The sequence below is a fragment of the Larimichthys crocea genome, chromosome VII (genome assembly GCF_000972845.2).
Source record: "Larimichthys crocea isolate SSNF chromosome VII, L_crocea_2.0, whole genome shotgun sequence".
Lineage (NCBI taxonomy): Eukaryota > Metazoa > Chordata > Actinopteri > Sciaenidae > Larimichthys > Larimichthys crocea.
The window spans coordinates 17912721-17925495 of NC_040017.1; the positions used below are offsets into that span (position 1 = coordinate 17912721).

Consider the following 12775-nt stretch of genomic DNA (forward strand, 5'->3'; position numbering starts at 1 on the left):
GGATACTGATGATATATCTGTCATGCCTTTTCTATTTCTGCAGACCTGTCACAGTTTGGATAACTTGATCTCTACCTTCTCACTAATAACCCATGATTTCTTTGAAATAGTTTCCACAATGAGTGGCTGAGATATAGAAAAGAAAGTTAGAAGCTGAGCTGTCTGATATCAGCCCACTGATATGAGTTTGACATATTGGGAAATACATTTATTTAGCTATTTTTTATGCTTGTATGGTAAATATAAGGCTATCGCCAGGAGGTGATTATCTTAGCTTAGCATGAAGACTAGAAACAAGGTGAAACAGCCTGACTCCATCCAAAGGTTACAAAATGAGTTTATCAGCATCTCTATAGTTATATCATGGTTGTTTGATCCATACAAAAATCAAAGTGTGTATATGCTGGACTATTTCATGGCTACAACATGACATTTGTATACTTTGATTTGTGTACGATCAAACATACAAGATATACGGTAACATGTTAATTAGAGAGCCAAAATGTCAAACTATTCCTTTAAAGAGACATATCCTCCATGTTCTTCCATGACTTATTGGGGCTTAACTACAGTAATATTAAATAAATATTGTTGTTGTAAATATTTTTGCATAAGTCATATTTCAAGGCCAGTCTGTTGCATTTTAGTTTATCACTGATGAAGAATGCAGAGTGTCACACATTGATTTGCTTCCATAAGCAGACAGGCAGGCTCAGCAGGATGGAGGGGATGTTGGTCACAGGCGTCGCAGGGCCTCTTTGACATTTGATTATGTTTTATTTCCCTCGCGGACACACACCTCACTCACAATACCAGGGAAAAAAAGACAGATGTACACCAACACCATCTCTCCCAACATAGCAATCAGATTGACCTATATATGTGCAGATGAGCTATACACGCTTTTCTCATTCCTTTGCAGGTGAGATTGCAATGAACAGACGCATAACAAGCACTCACTCTGCATGCATGTGGTTCGCCTCTGTTCCTCGGGGGTCTCGCTTCATTTGTGTTACATAACAATGGAAATGAAATAATACCGTTACTGGTAGCAACATAGTATGAATGATTTAATAGACCATAAATGCTACGGGTGAAGTGAGACTTCTTGGCTTCATATTGGGCTTCTCAGGGTTTGGGTCTCCATGGTAACAAATAAGAGCCTCCCTCGGAGCCTGTCAGGGTTTTAAAAAAGCCAATGAGGAGTGTGTGTGTGTGTGTGTGTGTGTGTGTGTGTGTGTGTGTGTGTAGGAAGTGAGATAAATAGGGTAGGGTAGCACCAGAGTGCCTTTGTTTTGTTTTTTTCTTCACAATTATCCATGACTCATTGTTGCTCCTCTCTGTCCTTCAACTCTAACTCTGACCCTCTATAAATGTTGTAGCTTTAGCCCTAATGATCGAGAGACTATTTAATATCCGTGAGGCCTGGGGGGTAGGGAATCAATCACAGAGATGTGTTGAAGGTGATCTCTCATTCCTCTTTGTCTCATTTGTCAAACTGCAAAATGTCATTGCTCATCTACATGAGTAGACTTTTAAGCACGGTAATGAAACAGCGGGACGTCTTGACCACATCTAAATGAAATTCATTGGTTTGACACGGATATGACGTCTGGATTAGACACGATATCTCATGTTTATGAGACGCGAAATGAACAAAAAGTGCACATGGCTTGTACGTCCATGCAACGGTCAGAGACCAGCTTCATCTGTATTCTGTTCATGAAGGCAATCATTGCCTCTGACTCACAACCATCATCACTCACCATCAACCTACCTGCTCTGCCACTGAGGCCCCCCACACCAGCCACCGGTCTTCATTACACATATAAACACACACACTCTGATTAGGTCATGAATAGAGGTTTTGTAGTGGAGGGAATGGAAATCATGGAGCATTATGGCGTGGGGCCGCCATTTTTGGAGGATAGCGTACAGCTACCATTGACTGTCCGTGGTAGCTACGATAAGTATAGCTGCAACTGCTCATTTGTCTTCTGTCGCATCATTCTGCACCCTGCACGATTAAATCATTTTTATCTCCATTCATGTTATTGAAGAGCTAAATCAGAAGGTAGTCCCTCCTGGTTGGTACAACCTGTTGATGTTGTTGCATTAACATTCCCTGTTGGAGAGAAAAAGTAGAGCGATATCTAATAAAGCTATATGATAGTAGAAGATTGATACCACTTAATGTCTGTAAGGTGAATATGAAATAACAACCATCAGCATCACTTAGCCACATTAACCGATTAGCTGTTTGCACTCTATATATATGGTTATATTTCAGCTTATTACTTATTAATTATTATTTATGATCCACCAGTTAAACTGTGGTTAAGGTTTGGTTAGGCTTAGGCACAAAAAACATGGAATGTTCATGAATTGTAACATCTGCCCACTGCAACAAAAGTTTAGTAATGACAACATTGCAGTCTCTTGATCTTCGTCAGGTCACAATGTAACTGGACCACACCCATATTTCTACAATACCCACAACATTAGGATGACGAGCTTTGTGCTGGCAGGTGTGGTTAATCATCCCAACCAGGTTGATAAAACATCCAGAAACAAAACCACAAGGTACATAGAAAGAGGTACAGAGATAAAAAAGCTGTAGTTCAAAATATCAATACACACATTATATCAGATACGTCATCACATATATCAGAATCTACATTATCTACATTCAGAATATACTGTATATCTCAGGGATCCCTGATGAAGAGAAGGCGATTTACTCGCAGTCCCAAACATCCTGACAAAGATCCAACTGGGATAAAAACTTTGTCATAAAACATGAGCGGCATGGATCTATGCACGGGCCTTACCGGCCATGTTGCATGTTCATGAACAACAAGTTTAGAAATGTATTTTCTGTGTTTTGACATTTTCTCTATTACAGTATGATTGGATAACATTAGCTAAATCAATACACCATAGCCATGACAACTGAGAGAAGTACTGTACACCATGTGATGTGGGAATGCAGGGTGTCTTCATGGGGAAGAGATAGCACATACTGTATATACTGAATCTATCCTCACAAGGGATTTAAAATGTGCAAAGGGAAGATTGGAGATGATGCTGACTGGGACTTACAGCATCAGTGGAGCAGAAATGGAGCCCAAGAGGAGCAGCTCTGCAGGCGAAGTCAGCACTCATACATGAGAATATTAATGTAGGCGTAGTAAGAAGTAAGGTGTAGGGGAATGTTTATGAAGTAGGACAACTCTGTTGGGGGAAATGAAGATGGATGAGGAGCAAGCACATCAGCAGGAAGAATCTGTGGGATGTCCTGTTGTACAAGCAATGTTAGTAGATAGAGAGATAGGAAGTTTATCAGGGGGGGATGGAATATTGAGGCAAACTTGGTGGTGAATAACTAGGTGATGTCACTAACTTTCCTTTGCTCTGCATAGTTAAGGTAGCTACACAGGATTACATGGCCTGTTTACTCATGTTTTGCCTCTCCTGATAATTGGAAATGTCAAATAGATTATCTGTAAGCATGAGATTCAATCTTAACTCCTACAAATGATGTGCAGATTGGGCCAAGCTGCTCTGATCAAAGATGACTGATATCTCTGACTCAATATTACTACATGACCAGTCCTCCTTAATTTAACACCATACAAGTCATGTCTTTTTTTAAAGCAACACCGAATAGAAATTAGTATTTTTGTGACTGAGCGCCCCCAATTTCAGAGTTTAATACCAATATCATAAATATGGACAGTTGCACGCATGTATTTGTTATGATTACATAACTTCTGATTAAAAACAAATGAGTCAAGCGCAACAACTTAATAATAGCAGCCAGCTAATATCACCTACTAGTCCAAGAAGCCCATTGTCTTTCAGCTTTTTATGTCACAAAGCTCTCGCCAACGACTAAAATTCAGTCCCAGATTTACTCTTGTCCAGTGGCCTCTTGCTCGGTCACTTTCTGCTTTTTGCCAATATGCCCATAGAGCCTGCTGAGCATTACATGCTTACCCAGCTCAGGTTCTGACACACCACTGGCTCTGTTCCCCATCTGTATTCCTGTGCTTCGGGCCTAAAAACCTCCTCTTCTTCCCTGTGGTCCAAAATGCCTGCTGTACAAACACTAACACTCCCTTGGTGCTCTGAGCTCACAGTCCAGGCATCTTGGCTTACAAACATTACATGTCAGTGTAGAAAGACAATGTTACGCAATGTTGCTTTAAAAGGCAAGGAAATCAAACTTATGTAACACAAACTTCAAATGAACTGTTTGAAAAGAGAATATAAAACAGGCAAAGTATACATCGATCCTTCATCTAACAGTATTAGAGGTTAATGACACTTGTGTCACAGGATGAAAGAGGTAATGCACAAATGCTACAGTGCTGCTGAAATATCATAAGCAGTTCTGGCTATATTCCCGTTACAGCTTTAAAACAGATCAAAGTCCACCATAACAAATATGAAGAGACATAAAGGAGGAAACCTCAAAGCTCAGCCATTGATTATCGTCACATTTGTTGGACAAGCAGCCGGATGTAGAAGGGGAAAACATGCCTGACTGGCCAATATGAAAGGGGCAGGGTTGAGTCATTGTTTGATGTCTGAACTGTGAGTGTTTATAGGACTGTGGCATTGTCTGGAGGTTAGTGGTTGAGGGACAATGTCTAACAAGGCTGTCTTAAATCTGTCTGCTTATAATCAGAGCTATGACGATATAATAGCTGTTTTTGTATGACTGCATCTGTTTTTGACTCTGAGATGTTCAGCCTAAATTGTGGCACACAGGACTTTCTGTTCTGAGAGAAAGAGATGGAAGAATAAAGAGTTTAAAATTCAGTATAGACAGATGCAGAGAGGCACTCAGTTTATATTTTAATGCATCCTCAGACAGTAATGAAGGAGTTTTTATTAGTGTTTCCTAATGTGGTCTTTATCTACTGTAGTTTGAAGAACCTTTTAATCAAATAGCATTTACACTTACACTTGTTAAACTTTCTGTAATAGTCACACACTCAAGTCTCAAACATGATAGTTGTTATAGATGTTTATGAGTTTGTGTTTGCTCTTCCAGCTGGGAGAAACACAACAAATGAGGAGCTGGAGAGTATGTTGGAGAGTGACAACCCGGCTATCTTTACCTCGGGGGTAAGTGCTACAACAAATGCAACACGAATGCACATACAGCATGTCATTTATTAATTAATTAAACTCTGTCCTTGTGTTCTGCCGTCTCAGATCATTATGGACAACATCACCGAGCAAGCTATGAATGAGATCGAGACACGGCACACTGAGATTATCAAGCTGGAAAACAGCATCAGAGAGCTTCACGACATGTTCATGGACATGGCCATGCTGGTGGAGAACCAGGTGAAAACACTGATCCTCTCTCAGTACCTGCAGCTTTGTGGTTTGACGTTCAGCCAAATGCATGTGAAAGCAAACCTGCAGATGCTAAATCTACAAGTTGTCAGTGTTTTAAAAGGGTTATCCAGCTTATGTAAAAGACACCACACTGTGTTTACAATGATAAAACCATTAACCAGCTCAGCCTGCTGCTTCTCTCTATCATTAAAAAAACTCCACTTCAGACAGACGGCAACTGGCAGTCTTTTAATTTAGTTGTAGCGTGTATTAGTATAGATATTGGCCTTACTGTGCCAACAGAGTTGGATGGAGGTTATGTTTTCAGCTCCATCTGGTTGTCTGTTTGCAAAATATCTCAGTAAATTTAGACAGACTTTGGGGCACAGATAATTATTGGCTCAAGGATCAGTTGATTAGAATTTAGTGATTATTTGTATTTGGGATTTCTGCCATTAGACCATTTTTTCTACATAATTATCATGCTGCGTTCATGAGCTGGCAGGAAAATCTGACACCAGGGATTTTCAAGCTGGCAGCTAAATAGCATTGCATTAATTTTCTGTTTTGTAAGAGCATTAAATCATAAACAAACCTTCATTTTTACATTAGCTTTGGCGTGTTAAGTTGAGAATTGTTCAGGATTCGTTGAGGTTTGTCATTTCTCTGTGGTAGAAAATCTATTCTTATGTGAACATTGTACTCAGGAACTTGCATCATCCAGTGAGCAACGAACATGCTTGCGCTGACAATATGTAGTTCCCTTTATAAAGCTTCTTCAAAGCCGCATGCACAAGTTATCCTCAAGTGTAAGAGTTGCCTTAGCCCTTCTTAGTAAAGATCTTAGGTAAATCTGTAGGCATTGCCTGTATGTGCGACTGCATGAGTGTGTGGGCTGAACCCCCACAGATTAACTGTTACCCTCATCAGAAATACTCTGAATTATGCAAAAGGGAGCATGAATAAGAAAATATGAAAGTAAATTGTTGCATGTGAGTGATATGAATTGCAATGAGAGCACAATCCAATAGCAGGGTTCCCCTCATAATCTGGTGCGGGAGTGATAATTGTTTAAATGTCAAATAACTCCGTATTATGTGTGTTTGTGTGTATAATCTGTTCTCCTGTCATGCACATGAATGCTTTAAATGTAAATAATTTAATTAACTAACTCTTCCCTTTATCAACCGGGTGCCACATCATTTCAGATAATACTTGAGTTTGGTTGTTAATTTTGTCTTTCTCAGCTTTGCACTCTCTTTTGCTTCTTTTTCTGCAACACAACACACCAACACAATGACTCTGAGCTCTAGAGAACAGAGAACAGCGCTACACTTCTAATGCAGTAAGGTAATTTACCTGTGATTCCTCTTTTATTTCCCTTTTTTGCCCTTTTTTATTTATCATTGTTGCAGTGCATGAAACACTGATTTAACTTTATAGTCACTTTATAGTCAGCATTAGTCTATTTGATAGTCTATATCAAATAGACTGATGCTTGGTGTTTCAACAATCCTGGGTCAGTACTAATATAATTGCAATATTAGATGTTCTTTGATGAGTGATTAAACACGGTTAATGACTTCTGCTGCTTTCATAAATTAAAGTGTCAGTAAGAAGGAACGTGTGGAGTAATTTGTATCCTTTTCAAAGTCTTTGCTGCTCTTTAAGAATGAAACAACATGTCACGTATCAAAATATTTAATTAATAGTACTACTACTACATCATCAGACTAGCCTAATGCCTTAAACAATATATATGACATTGAATTCTTGGTGTGGTTAAAGGTGAGTTCAGTCAGATTTCTGCTCTCTGACTCCGTCTTTGTTTTTGTGCAGGGTGGCCTGGTGAACAATATTGAGCGGATGGTGCTGGAGTCTCTGGATTATGTGGGGCAGGCTAAGGAGAGCATCCCAAAGTGCAAAAAGTTCAAAAAGACCGGCAAACGGGTGAGATGCACACCTTCTACAAAATGACTTATTATTTCTAATTTTTTTCCTCTTTCTTTTCTCCTTTTCTGCTTCCCCTTCACTTTCACCCATTATTCCTCTCGCTCTCCTCACCTCCTCTCCATCTGTATCCACTCCTTCTCCTCCTCCTCCTACCTCCACCTGCCTCCCTCTTTCTTCTTCCTGTCTGCTTGTCTTCCATGCCTCCTCTTTAACTAACCTCTCCTAGGGGGAAATGATAGACCGCATAGAGTACAATGTGGAGCACTCAGTAGACTATGTGGAGAGGGCAGTATCAGACACTAAGAAGGCGGTTAAGTACCAGAGTAAAGCACGGAGGGTGAGTGACATATACAACGAAACAATGCATGTGAACATGTTATCACATGAAGAAGTGATAGATAACCTGTACATTGCATGTATAGCTGTCGTTAGTGTGTGTGCATGCGCATGTGAAGCATGAGTGTATTTGATGTATTTTACAGCAGTGATTTGGCAGAGTGTACATCTAAATAAAAGTCTAAAAATATATACTTATTATAGTATGCTTATTGTCACAATAAACAATAAATAAACTACCAGCTGAACCACAAAGGACACTGATGTAACACCTGAACACCACCTGCTGCTGAGAGGTCGTCAAATCGGGTAAGCAAGTAGGCAGAGAAGCCAAAATAGATAGCTGAAGGTAATGGATGAATGAATGGGACGTCCAACATGTGGCAGTGGTTCAAATACAAACTCTAGCTCTCTTAATACATCCATTAAACTGCTATCATTTTTACACTTCGTTTATCAACTAATTATAGGTAATTAGGGATCTTTAGAAGTGCTGGTGGGTGGATTTTGTAACCTTTGGACTGAGCCAGTTTCCCCCTGTTTCCATCATCTATGCTGAGCTAAGCTACCCAGTTGCTTGCTCGAGCTTCTTATCATCATTTTACAATGTGCGCCACTCCAAGTGGTAGCAGTACAAATGCAAACGTGGACAAACCTACTGGAAAAAAAGAGCCAAAGCCCAAAACATCAGTGATTCCCAGATCACCACGGCTTGTATGAAAAGAAAGAAAAAACTAAAAATAGTGTTAAATAACATCCACTTTTAAATTCATTCAAAAGATTTGGAGCATCACAGGTAGTGTCAGTGAACGGGACAAAAATGACTGAAAACAACTGCTCCACAGTTTATAAAAAGGACTCACTGGGTTACTTGATCGTCTTCCCTTCATTTAACAACCTTGACCAGAGTGGAGCAGCTCTGCCACCTCTTGGCTAATATCTATAACAACATTCAAAGGTAGAGGAATTAAATACATGGCATGATCTCAATTCCCTCGGGTCGTCTACATGATTATTTCCCCACCTCAAAATAAAGATTGTGCAACAGCAAAGTTTCCTCTTTTTTCTTTTCCTTCTCCTCTTCTCTTCTCTCTCTGTTTCTCACTCGTTCTCTCCCCCACTGAATCATCATCTGATATTTTGCCCTCCTTCTTTCCCCTCCCATTTACCCCCATCCAGAAGAAGATCCTGATAGGAGGTTGTGTTGCAGCATGTCTGGCCGTCCTCATTATTTCCCTTGCAGTTGGACTCAGTTAGGTTTTTGCATTGTGCAGTCAGTAACTGCTCACAAAAGTGCAGGCTCACTCAAAGAATTAAAAATTTAAAATGTATATTTTTAATTTATGCTTTTTCTGAACTAAACAGTCAGAAAATTTGAGGCACTAACTCATACTTTATGTTTGTGACTGTTGTCGTGCACATTCTGCCGTCTGTTCATGAGCTTGCATGTGTTTTCTACAAGCACAAATCTGTGTGGTTAAAAGTCAAAATGAATGTGCGCTTCACATACTTACAGATGTATCTAACATTGAGAACCCTGATAATGTTTTATTCATTGTTTTAAAATTAAAAACTGTTGCTTTGTTTGTAACATTAAAGGAATACTTTGCCATAAAAACATCAAGCAGTGGTCCTATGGGGATTATGCGCTGAACTATTGCATGGCAACCTCACATTGATGACAATATTCAAAGTCACTGCACTCAGCCAAGAAATAGTCCATCACATAAACTCCAAGGATGGATTATAAGAAACTGGATACCAGACTCTAAGATGCTACACTCTCACTTTAATGAAAATTGCTCTGGCTTCCATGCTTGACACACAAAACTCAAAACGTTTTTACATTTAGGCAGATTTTGTTACCTTTGGACATAGCCTAGTGTCCTTCCTACTTTGTTTATGCTAAGCAAAGCTAAACAGCTGCTGGCTCCAGGTTCGTATTTACTGCATATGAGAGTGGCATCATCACATTCAACTATCTACTGAAAGTGAACACTTCTTTTAATTAAAAAAGACTGTTGATTCGGGGTTTAAATGTTAGACCCAGCTGTATATAAACGTGTGATGTCATGTTTATAACATTTGATTTGGTTTAAAGTCACTGTGTGGATTATGGTAAAATAATCAAATATCTGTGCAGTCTAAATATCGCTTCAGGTTTAAATCAGGAGGTAGCCGCATGCATTGACGCCTGCCACATTATCCTCTTTGTTGTTATTGGCACCATAGATGGCGCCAAAATTGAGGATTCATATTTGACACACAGTGGCTTTAAATATTCATGTTTGTGGCATGTGTGAATACACTGCATGTTGTTTAATGTGGCATGAACAGAATGCAGGAACCAAAGAAAGTAGAGGAGGTTACACTCCAACACCATCATCTGATTTCACTATACATTGTCTTGTGTATGATAAACTTGATTTGATTGATTTAAGATACATTCAAATTCAATAGTCTCTTATTTAAAACTGCATTGTGTTCTTCTGGTTTTCTTCTAAGCTGCATTTTGTTCTAATGTTTAAGTAAAGTACGATGATATTTCTAACATGTTTTCCTCCTTGCATCCCATTTGCTGCCTTGGACGACTTTATCTGTTGTTGTTTAACACTGTACAGAAGAAAATTATGATTATTATATGCTGTGTGGTTCTGGGAATAGTCATTGCTTCCATCGTTGGGGGAACGTTGGCCTAATCCTCGACCACAGTCACACTGACAGAACACACACACATACGCACACACACAAACAAAAGAGCAAAAACACAACACATTCATATTTTCAGTTTCCTGTTTCAGGAATGCAATCTATTACATGTTTAGCGCAAGGTGCGTTACAGAGGCCGGAGGTGTTTTCGCATGAGTTGCTATTTTGTAAACGTGTGGTGCTGCAAACTGTTTATCTGAGTGTTGAGTGTTGTCAACGATATGATGTTTCCAAAAGTGAATTCTTGAATGAAAAAGTTACTAAATGACATGTAACACTATACTAATACATTCCAACTTCCAAATATGACACTTATTCAGTAGTCTTTTCTGTGTTGTACAGGCAAAGTGACAGGCCACTAATCTGCAGTGTTTTCAAAGCCACGTTACCTATTAGACCTATGTTTATTTATCTTTTCTAGTCTTTTGACTTTCTCTCCGATGTCCTCTACCTCCCTTCAAAAGCCCTGCATGGTTTAGTTCACTGTAAAGTGGTGTTTGAAAGCAGACACGTTGGATATTTTGCTCGTAGAATCATCTCACTGCCAAACTTTTCAAATGTTATCTCTTGTAGTTCACAAAAACAACGCTACTGTACTTCACTTCATCTGGCCTTACCAGTTGTGCAGCATTTCTGACGTTGCTCCAGTGTTGGGTGTGAGTGCGTGAAAGAGGATATGTGTGTGTGTGTGTGTGTGTGTGTGTGTTATCTGTAGCTACATGTTTGGGCGTAATGAGTGCCAGTCACTGGGTGAGAACATGAGTGTTTGCTACTAGCCACCCGTGTCTTTGTTTTGTATAAAGTGTAAACTGATATAAAGTTCTCTAACACTGCCAGTATGTTCAAATAAGCTGTTAAAATGAAGTCTAGTCTGGTTTGATTGATAATTCTGGTGTGTAAGTGACAAACCCTTGTTGTTTTATGTCTTTTTATAAACCCCCAAGCTTTAAACAGAGCATATCCTCCTGTCAAACTACTACTCTGTTCATTTTTATGAGTGAAATTAATGAGTCAGTTAAAGCGTCAGCATGAACTCAACCATGTTGCCTACTCTACAACTTGTTGCCTTTGTGTTGTACTGTGATGACATGGATATGTTTGTTTCATTTGAGTTTGTTTTGTTTTTTCAAGTAAAGTTTGTCTGAAAAAACACATTCAGACTTTGTGCTTTGCTTTGCATAAACTTCGACTAACCTGGGCCTTATTTTAATAATTGTGACTATGGCTCATAGTAACTTTGTCACTGTTACTGCAGAAAACAAAACGACTCTGTTACAACATTGTATTGTATTGAACTTCAGCCAAAAGGTTTCTTTTATTTTGAAAGCTTTTATTATTATTATTATTATTTATTTATTTTTTGGTCATCTTTGTTCTTCTACTGTAATGATTGATTCCTGTTTTTGAAGGGAAGCTACAGTATGTCCTTTTGTCACTTTACTTTTACTTTATCGTGAACTCTGAAGTTCCTCTTTTCTCACAGTTAAAGCACACAGAACATGTCATCCTGTAGTCTCATGCCTAGTAAGATTTAACATTGCATTTCTTTCAAACAAACATGTTTATTTATTGTATTTTATTAAACATTCATCATTTTAAATCAATACAAAATACCAAAATATTTTGTTAACACTTAACCAAAGTATTATAGTTGAGTACATATTATTGCTCACACATAGCACTTTTACTTCTCATCCTAATGGCTTTTAGAGAATACATCAATTATTAATCACTTATATACTGATTGTTAATTCACCCAAACAAAATAATTGTACTCACAAGCATTTTACTTTAAATCACTCGATTTAACTCTTCACATCCTCTTAACCAGCAGTGCCACCGTTGCCAAGTGCTTGCTCATGCACTCAAAAAAGTTTTGGCCAAAATGCATTTCAATTACGTAGAAAGTTTCCATCCATTTGAATTACATAGGTTTAATTTGTTTAGTACTATTACTTAGAGTTTATTAGTAATAGTACTAATAAACTCAAAATGACTGCATTCATTTTCACTGTTGGGTTTGGGGAAACAAATTGTCTTTATTAATATTGAATGCATAAACCTGGCTACTACACTACTGTGTAGTGGAAGCACATTGAATTCATTAGTACAATTATATAAATCTTATTACTTGCTTCACATTAAGTTTATTAGTTAATTTATATTAAAAATATGACATTTAAATGGATTTTCTATGTAACTGAAATGCTTAAGTGGCCTAAAAGGGTTACTGAGTGTAGGGTAACAGGAACTGCAACAATATATCTGTCTTTGGCCTCTGCCAACATTTGTACCAGATGTGTTCGTGACAAACCAGTTCAGCCTACCAACATACTTCTACACCGAACAAAAACTTTTTGTCACATGCATCTTAACACAAATGCGTCCTAAGATCTTCCAGCATGTAAGAACAATTGCGTAC

At 38.5% G+C, this 12775-nt stretch overlaps 1 protein-coding gene across 3 annotated transcripts in view; it reads left to right on the forward strand.

Annotated features, from left to right (window-relative positions):
* Window positions 1–11276, forward strand: part of stx1a (syntaxin 1A (brain)) — a 56060-nt gene extending 44784 nt beyond the window's left edge. Inside the window, exons 7-10 of one of the 3 annotated variants that reach the window (XM_027280789.1) lie at window positions 5063–5136; window positions 5227–5361; window positions 7195–7305; window positions 8824–11276. In XM_027280789.1, coding sequence (XP_027136590.1) covers window positions 5063–5136; window positions 5227–5361; window positions 7195–7305; window positions 8824–8901 — 398 coding nt within the window. In that variant the 3' untranslated portion in view covers window positions 8902–11276. Of the gene's footprint in view, window positions 1–5062; window positions 5137–5226; window positions 5362–6602; window positions 6706–7194; window positions 7306–7534; window positions 7646–8823 lie in introns of those variants that run through there. The other 2 variants (XM_027280790.1, XM_027280788.1) reach the window with 2 other exon arrangements.
* The last annotated feature ends 1499 nt before the right edge of the window (window positions 11277–12775 follow it).